The sequence below is a fragment of the Mus caroli genome, unplaced genomic scaffold, assembly GCF_978045245.1.
Source record: "Mus caroli unplaced genomic scaffold, Mus_caroli_1 scaffold_2, whole genome shotgun sequence".
In the NCBI taxonomy this organism is placed as follows: Eukaryota; Metazoa; Chordata; class Mammalia; order Rodentia; family Muridae; genus Mus; species Mus caroli.
In genome coordinates, this window is record NW_028227257.1 from 28,406,074 (window position 1) to 28,414,001 (window position 7,928).

The window sequence follows — 7,928 nt, forward strand, 5'->3', positions numbered from 1 at the left end:
TTTAAAGAAGACGTGGCACTCGAAAATTGATATTAGAAAAGTAAGCGTGACAAACTAAGGTCAAGGCATAAGTTAGCATTTGTGAATTGAACTGCATTTTTCCAGGAAATATGGCAAACCATTGATAATTGAGTTGTCATAAGTGTCACCATAGGAAACAAGTGTGGACATTATCAAAGGACAAAATAACTTTCCAGCATGTGAAATAGAAACCCTAGCACAGTGCTGGCAGAGCAAACATCTACACAACCATTGTAAGACCTAGTGTGGAGATTCCTCAAAATGTGAAAGTATGTCTCCTGTGAGGCTCTGCCAGTGCCTGGCAAATACAGAAGTGGATGCTCACAGTCGTCCATTGGACGGAACATAAAGTCCCCAATGAAGGATCCAGAGAAATACCCAGGGATCTGAAGGGGACTGAAGCCCCATAGAAAGAACATCAATATGAACTAACCAGTACCCTCAGAGCTCCTTGGAACTATACCACCAATCAAAGAAAACACATGGTGGAACTTGTGGCTCTAGCTATGTTTATAGCAGAGGATGACCTAGTTGGTCATCAATGAGAGGAGAGGCCCTTGGTCCTGCAAAGGCTCTATGCTCCAATATAGGGGAATGACAGGACCAGGAATGGGAGTCGGTGGGTTGGGGAGCAGGGAGATGGGGGAGGGGATAGGGGATTTTCAGAGGGGAATCTAGGCAGGGAATAACATTTGAAATGTGAAGAAAGAAAGAAAGAAAGAAAGAAAGAAAGAAAGAAAGAAAGAAAGAAAGAAAGAAAGAAAGAAAGAAAGAAAGAAAGAAAGAAAGAAAAAGAAAGGAAGGAAGGAAGGAAGGAAGGAAGGAAGGAAGGAAGGAAGGAAGGAAGGAAGGAAGGAGAAAGAAGAAAAGAAAGGCAGGCACTGGAGTCAACCAGTGTGCAGAGAACTGATACAGAACAGTACACAATTCCTCACAACACCAAGAGGATCTGCCAGATGGTACATGCTGGATGCACCTACTCAGGAAGAGGCACAATCTTGTTTAGAGTTTCTTCCAACAGGGATTTGGTTGCAGAAAGCCAGGGCTCCTGTCATCTTGGAAGCCTCTCCATCTCTAGTTCACCTGGTAGTGCAAAACATGCCTTGTGCCCTGAAGAAATCTCTGCCATCTCAACAGGATATGAATGGCTGGGCAGAAATACAAGCTGTGGGTTACCCAGATTTCAGGCTACAAAAACACTGTGTTAGCTTGTTCCAGTATCTAGACGTTTATATAGATATAAAATAGGACACCGTAACACACAGTTCAAACACAGAAAGTTTACTGTAGATACAAAATAGTCTGTGTATTCTGAGTTGTTTAAACCACACAATTTGTGTCCAGGTTCCAGCATATGATACTCTTGATGACACTTCTGCCTAAGCAGATCTTACACTCAGATCTCTCTGGATATCCATGGTTGATATTCACTCGGACACACAATGCCTAAAATCAGAAATCATTCAGCCTTCAGTATCCAGGACCTTTTTTTAAAAATTATTATTAGATATTTTCTTCATTTACATTTCAAATGTATCCTCAAAGTCCCGTATAACCTCCTCCCGGCCCTGCTCCCCAACCCACCCACTCCTGCTTCATTGCCCTGGCATACACCTGTATTGGGGCATATGATCTTCACAAGTCCAAGGATCTATCCTCCCATTGATGGCTGACTAGTCCATCCTCTGCTACATATGCAGCTAGAGACACAGCTCTGGGTGGTACTGGTTAGTTCATATTGCTGTTCCTCTTATAGGGTTGCAGACCCCTTTAGCTCCTTGGGTACTTTCTCTAGCTCCTTCATTAGGGGCCATGTGTTCCATCCAATAGATGACTATGAGCATCCACTTCTGTATTTGCCAAACACTGGCATAACCTCACAAGAGATAGCTATATCAGGATCCTGTCAACAAAATCTTTCTAACATATGCAATAGTGTCTGGGTTTGGTGGTTGTATATGGGATGGATCCCTGGGTGGAGCAGTCTCTGCATAGTCCTTCCAGGACCTTTTTTAAAAGCCATCTTCATGGTTCATTTCTGTAGGTATTGGTTGATGCCACTGCTTTAGAAGGAATCCAATAAAAGGGATCTCCCTCTCCACTGTACAATGCCTGTCAGTGTTGTATATGTCTGGGATCTGGGTCATGCAAATGACAATGTTTCTTGAGACGTTTAACTTGGGATGTTGTGTCCATGCCTAGGTGACTGAGAGGGCAGTACACCAGCTCTTATCCCATATACACAGCAGTGAAGTTGGTGGATGGAAGGGATTTGAGCTACACCTTACCCTGATCACTTGACGTCTGCTGGAGAGAGAGGAACTTTACCTCAGTGAGGAAGTTCCCCAAGTTGCCTCTTATAATCTTCTTGCACAACAAAGGGTCATGGTAAGGTGCTGGGTGTTCCTGAGATGAGAACATGTTTTCCTTCTCTTCTTGCTCCCAGTCCACCTGTCTGCTGATGCCACCTCTGTCTCCGGTGCCACTTCCCTACCAATCAGCAGGGCACTCTTCCATCAATGAGGCCTGAAAACAGGGGTTTGGTAAGATTACCAAGTGTTAGCCAATCATGCCTTCCCCATGGCATGAGCAAGGAAGCATAACCTGTGTGGCCGTCTTCAGTCCACTGTGTTAGGGCTTGGCGGGTACCTCTTCCACTGTTCACCATGCAGAAGAAACTGTTCTCAGACTTTGTCCCTTGTTGAGTGTGTTCCTAGGAGTCCTTTGGGGCCCCAGCAAAAGACCATTCAGGCAGTAAAGACACTAGTCTTGTCTGAAGACACACAGCTGCATTAGCAGCAACATCCCTATGGAGTATCAGAAAGAAAACAGCTTGGATCTTGTGAGATACTGTTGAAAGTAAGAGAGGCAGGGTATACTAGCATGTGGGCATAAGGAGGAGTGTGAATCTGATGACTTAATTCCCTAGGTTTTCTTAGGTGGTAGAAGGTAGCAGGAGACCATAAACCACCCAAAGGAAAACCCTGCTTTCAGACCAGAGGGTCTTAACATGTTTTCTTACAACAGGTTCTTATCCATGATCATGCTTGGAAACAGGTCCTGCTCTGGCTTCAACTATTAAACACTTCATATTTCACTTTGGCTCCACTCAAAACACAGTTGGTGGACTTTACCTTTTAAGCTCTCGGATGCCATAGGGTAGTGTGCACCATGACATGATCTAGCTTCACATGGCTCCTATGAAGATGAACTGGTTAATGTTTCAGATAAGGGTATAGACAAGACAAAACAAATTTGGAGAGACAACTAGAGTCGCGAAAAATATGACAATACTTTGCTCTCTCTCTCTCTCTGTCTCTCTCTCTCTCTCTGTCTCTCTGTCTCTCTGTCTCTCTCTCTCTCTCTCTCTCTCTCTCTCTCTCTCTCTCTCTCTCTTCCTCCCTCTTTTTCTTTCTTTATCACTCTGTGTGTGTGTGTCCCTGTCTGTCCAAATAGGGTGAGTTTTGAGGGTATCTGAGTAATGGTGGGTTAGAAGCAAGCTGTCTAGCAAGCCAGGATGGTTTTAAGAGCTGCACCATGAGCAATGGACTCACCGGCTCATGTCCTCTCTACCTTGCTTATGAGCACAAGATGGACATTCCCTGCACTCTCCTTGCTCTGTTTCTGGCTCCATACTGGTAAGCACCAGTCATCTTGGACACAAACACAAGTAGATCAGATCAGACACTCTGGGGTCCTACTCTGCTTCCAGTGTCCTCTTGCTCTTCTAATGTCCCATGGGTACATCTGGAGATAGGCAGCTGATGATCTCTACAGGCCTGGAAGTTCCTCTGAGGTTTGGTTTCCCGATGATGACCTGCATGTCATGGTACCTTGTTTCCAGAATTACTGAGATCTATGGAGTACTTTGCTTGGCTGGCAAAACTGTGGAATCACCAGCCAACATGAACCAACCTAGAGGGCAAAGTCAGGACAACCATGAGTTCAGACCTTCCTCCCACAATCCATGCTCAGTCCTTAGGTTGCAAAGGACCTGAGAAGGGTATCATACAAGCCAGACACACTCTATTAATCTGCAGACAGAGGAAGAATTTGCCCTTAGTTTCATACTGTGATGTAGACAGGGTCCCCCCCCCCATACACACCCCCGGCACCCAATCATGGGAAATTCCTCCCTGGCTCTCTCCTGTACCTGTGTGCATCCTCAGTAGACTGCTCTTCACTCTCGGGTATCATTTTTCAGGGAGCACAGTGCCCCTAAATGCTCTTCAAACAGACATAAGAAAGGGAGATCTTAGTAGAAATCTTCAGGACTTATGCTTCACTGTGTTGGCCCTGTGCTGGCATGGGCCGTCAGGCTGATTCTTCCCGAGTGCTCCACTGATCCCTTCACCCACCCTCCTCCAACACCCTGGCCAGGCTCAAGACACCTTCCTCTGCCCTCTACATGTGGTGAAGTTACTCACAAAGGATACTGTGGGATTAGATTTAGCTGTGATAATACATTACCACCAACCCCTAAGATGTATATTCTTGTAACCTGGTAATTTCAAAGCATATCATTTAGTCCAGGAAACTGTTCAGTGAGTGCAAGCATTTGCTGCCAAGGGTGGGGACATTAATCCTTTCCCCAAGACAGATAGGGTGTAAAGACAGAACTAACTCTGGCCAGTTAACTTCCATGCACATACAGTAAATAATTTTTTTTTTAAAGAAAATGACATTATTTTAAACAAAAAACCTAGAGGTAGAAGTGCATTGTAGTCTCTCCATTTACCTGGTACCATGGCTACCTCCACGGCTCTTTTGATTCACAGCCAGGTCTCTGTTGTTGGTCGGGTGCACTCTCTTTTGGATTGGCAGGCAGCAACATAAAGTTCTCAGGCCTCTTAGAAAGCCATTCCTCAGGGTCCTCCAGACCCGTCTTTGAAAGGGGGCCTGGGGCGCAGTCTGACACCTGCCATGGAGGTGTCCCTGGAGTGTATTTGGGGAGGATGGTCTGGACTCTCTCTGTTGTATAGCAGGACCCTCACCCTTGGCCTCCTTTCTGGAGAATCGAGGTGATGTAACTTGTGAGTTCATGATATCCATTGACCCAGCTGTAGTCATTATGTGGAGCTGTCCCATGAGGTTCTCCTGAGGTGAGACTGGTGAAAGAGGTGGGTTGATCTCTCCTCTGGATATGTAGGTGCCCTCACACTGGTCGTCTTCCACAGAGGTATGATGAGTAGAAACAAACTGTGAAGACCTCTTATTCTTTGAATAGGTAGATTCAGCTTTGGACACACCCATGGATGTCTGGAGAGTGTGGATTTTCAGTGAATGATATTCCAAAGAGTCTCCAGTAGCGCTTTCTTCTGAGGTGTCACTGATCTCTGTCTCCCCCCAGGTGCTCCTCCTGTAGTGAGCCTTCTGGACAAGCTGGGGGCGGATACTGTGGAGTGGAGTTGTCTCCTTGTTGAAGCAGTTCCGGGTGGGTGGTATAGAGTGGTTCATTGTAGTTCTCTTTCCCTTCTCAAGACTTTCTGATTCATTGGGCAAACTGAACGTGGAATGGGTAGGCACACTAGATGCCCTCCTTACAACTGTTTTTATGGCTGGCTCTGTGTTTTTCAATATTCTATCACATGGCCTTGGATCTGGGTCTTTTGTTGTCTTGTTATCACAGGGTGACTGTTGTTTGAGCATTAAATAAGTAGCCATCACCTGGTCGAATTTTTTCTCCCGCAAACTTTCTCTTATCTCTCCTGGATTGTATCCCAGGACACCCATGAGTACCATTATACTGGGGTCCGGGTGGCTTTCAATATTCTCTCCCAAAGAAGCGGGAGAAGCTTCGTTGTCAGGTTTTAGCCACGTAAATCTGGCAATGTCATAGACTGTTGGCCTCTCTCCAGGGTTGACAGTTAGCAATTTGGCTATCACATCCCAAAGTTCTGGTGACAGACTGAAACTCCTAGGGTACTTTCCTGCAATGATCTTCTGCTTTATTGCTTCATAGCTATATCCATGGAAAGGGAGGCACCCTGTGGCCATGAAATAAAGCACAACCCCCAAGCTCCAGACATCAGTGGCCCGGCCATCATACCCTCTATCTTCAAACAGTTCTGGGGCACAGTACGGGAGGGTTCCACAGAACGTGACCAGCTTCTGGCCCATGATTATCTTGGTGCTCAATCCAAAATCAGTAAGCTTTACATTTCCTCTGTGGTCCAATAAAATGTTTTCTGGCTTTAAATCCCTGTGGACAATCCCTTTCTGGTGACAATACTGGAGGGCATACACCATCTGTTTAAAGAGCCTGTGGCACTCCACCTCTGCTAGATAGCCAAACTCTTCAACTCTGCTCATCAGCTCTCCTCCCACAGCATGCTCCAGAACGATGAAAATGTTTCTGGTGGTGTCGATTATGTGTAACAGTTTGATAATATGGGGATGGTCAAGGGATTTCATGATTTCGATTTCAGATTGGACATGGGGCTTGTTCCTGCTTTTGGGGAGGATTTTTATTGCAACTTTTGTCTGGGTGAGGAGATGGCTCGCTAGTTTTACTTCCCCAAATGTTCCTTGGCCAAGGGTTGTTAATATTTCATAGTGTTCTGTTAAGGCGGCTTCTTCAAAGGTGTTGTACCTGAGGTCCTGACAAGCTTGCCATCTCTTCATCTTTTGATGATAGGTCAGTTGGTTTGTGGTCAGTGTCCACAACACCTAGGGATGCAAGATAAAAGGAAGTAAAAGTGGGTCTAAGAGAAACATTTATAGCCTTAAATTCCTGTGCTAATACAAACACAAAAGTGGTCCAAATGATCTAACGATGCATGTCACAGTCTTAGAAATTTTAGAACAAGCAAAATCCAAGAAAATTAGAATCAAGTTCAAAATATGAATTGATGAAATGGAGACAAAAATAATACAAAGACCAAAGTAACTGTCTTCGTTTGGAATTCTTAGCTGTGAATAGCCTCCATGACCAAGGCAACTCTTATAAAGGACAATAAGTATTTGGTGCTGCCTTACAGGTTCAGGATTCCAGTCCATTGTCACCAATGTAAGAATATGGCAGCATACTGGCAGGCATGAAGCAGGAGGAAATGAGAGTTCTACATCTTCATCTGAAAACTGTTAAGAGAAGACTGTCTCTTCTTAGAAGTTAGGACTAGGAGCTCAAACCCCATCTGGACAGTGGCACACTTCATCCAACAAGGTGACACCTGTTAATAGTGCCACTCCCTGGGCCAAGCATATTCAAAACCACTGTGGTAACAAAGACTTGTTTATTCTAAGGATAACAATAACAAGTAATCTTCACCAAGATAACTCATAGAAATAGGAAGATACACATTAACAATATTAGAGAGAAGATAATGCAGTATACAATAAATACAAATGGAATCCAGATATCCAAACAATCACTAGGGAATCTCTTAAAAATGTTCCAATGAAATGGAAAAGTCTAGAAGAAATTGATGAACCTCTAGATACACGTTAAACTACCAACTAAAACTAAAAAGAGGGAAAACATCTAAACTGAAGACTGTATGAGTCAGAGGCAGTTGAGGCATAAAGTTACAGTGTTTTATGGGTAAAGGACGGAGTTGCACATATGAACTCAGAGAAATGTGCCCTGCTCAGGCTCAAGTCAGTCAAAATCTCAGCATGAAGAGGAGAGGTGGACAAGAAATCACACACCTACCTGATGAGTCCTTCAAAACTGATAGCTGTCAGGAGAGCTATCAATTTTAAAGAAATGGTCCCTTAAGGATAAGGTTGGACAGACTACTCTTCAGTGAAAGGCCACATACCTGAGAGTATAAAGACAAGAGAAACTGTACTTGATGGCCAGACACAAAAGACCTAAACCAGGATGGTACGAAATGCCGAGTGGAGGATCTGGGAGGAGTTAAGGGAAAGGATAAATACAACAAAAATATCATGTAAAATTCCCA

At 44.5% G+C, this 7,928-nt stretch overlaps 1 protein-coding gene across 1 annotated transcript; it reads right to left on the reverse strand.

Annotated features, from left to right (window-relative positions):
• Window positions 1-3,476: 3,476 nt before the first annotated feature.
• On the reverse strand, window positions 3,477-6,671 carry LOC147005773 (sperm motility kinase X-like). Its single transcript, XM_085829084.1, has 3 exons — window positions 4,760-6,671; window positions 4,175-4,248; window positions 3,477-3,936 (listed from the first exon to the last, which is right to left on the reverse strand). The coding sequence occupies exons 1-2, from the start codon at window positions 6,643-6,645 to the stop codon at window positions 4,215-4,217; spliced, it is 1,920 nt and encodes a 639-aa protein (XP_085685210.1). The 5' UTR covers window positions 6,646-6,671; the 3' UTR covers window positions 3,477-3,936; window positions 4,175-4,214.
• Between the last annotated feature and the right edge of the window lie 1,257 nt (window positions 6,672-7,928).

What these genes read in the sequence shown, in the direction of transcription:
- LOC147005773 (XM_085829084.1), bottom strand. Translation starts at nt 6,645, where the DNA reads ATGAAGAGATGGCAAGCTTGTCAGGACCTCAGGTACAACACCTTTGAA. An exon ending in GGAGGTAGCCATGGTACCAG is followed by an intron (nt 4,249 to 4,759) that starts GTAAATGGAGAG and finishes GTCTGTTTGAAG; the next exon opens with AGCATTTAGGGGCACTGTGC.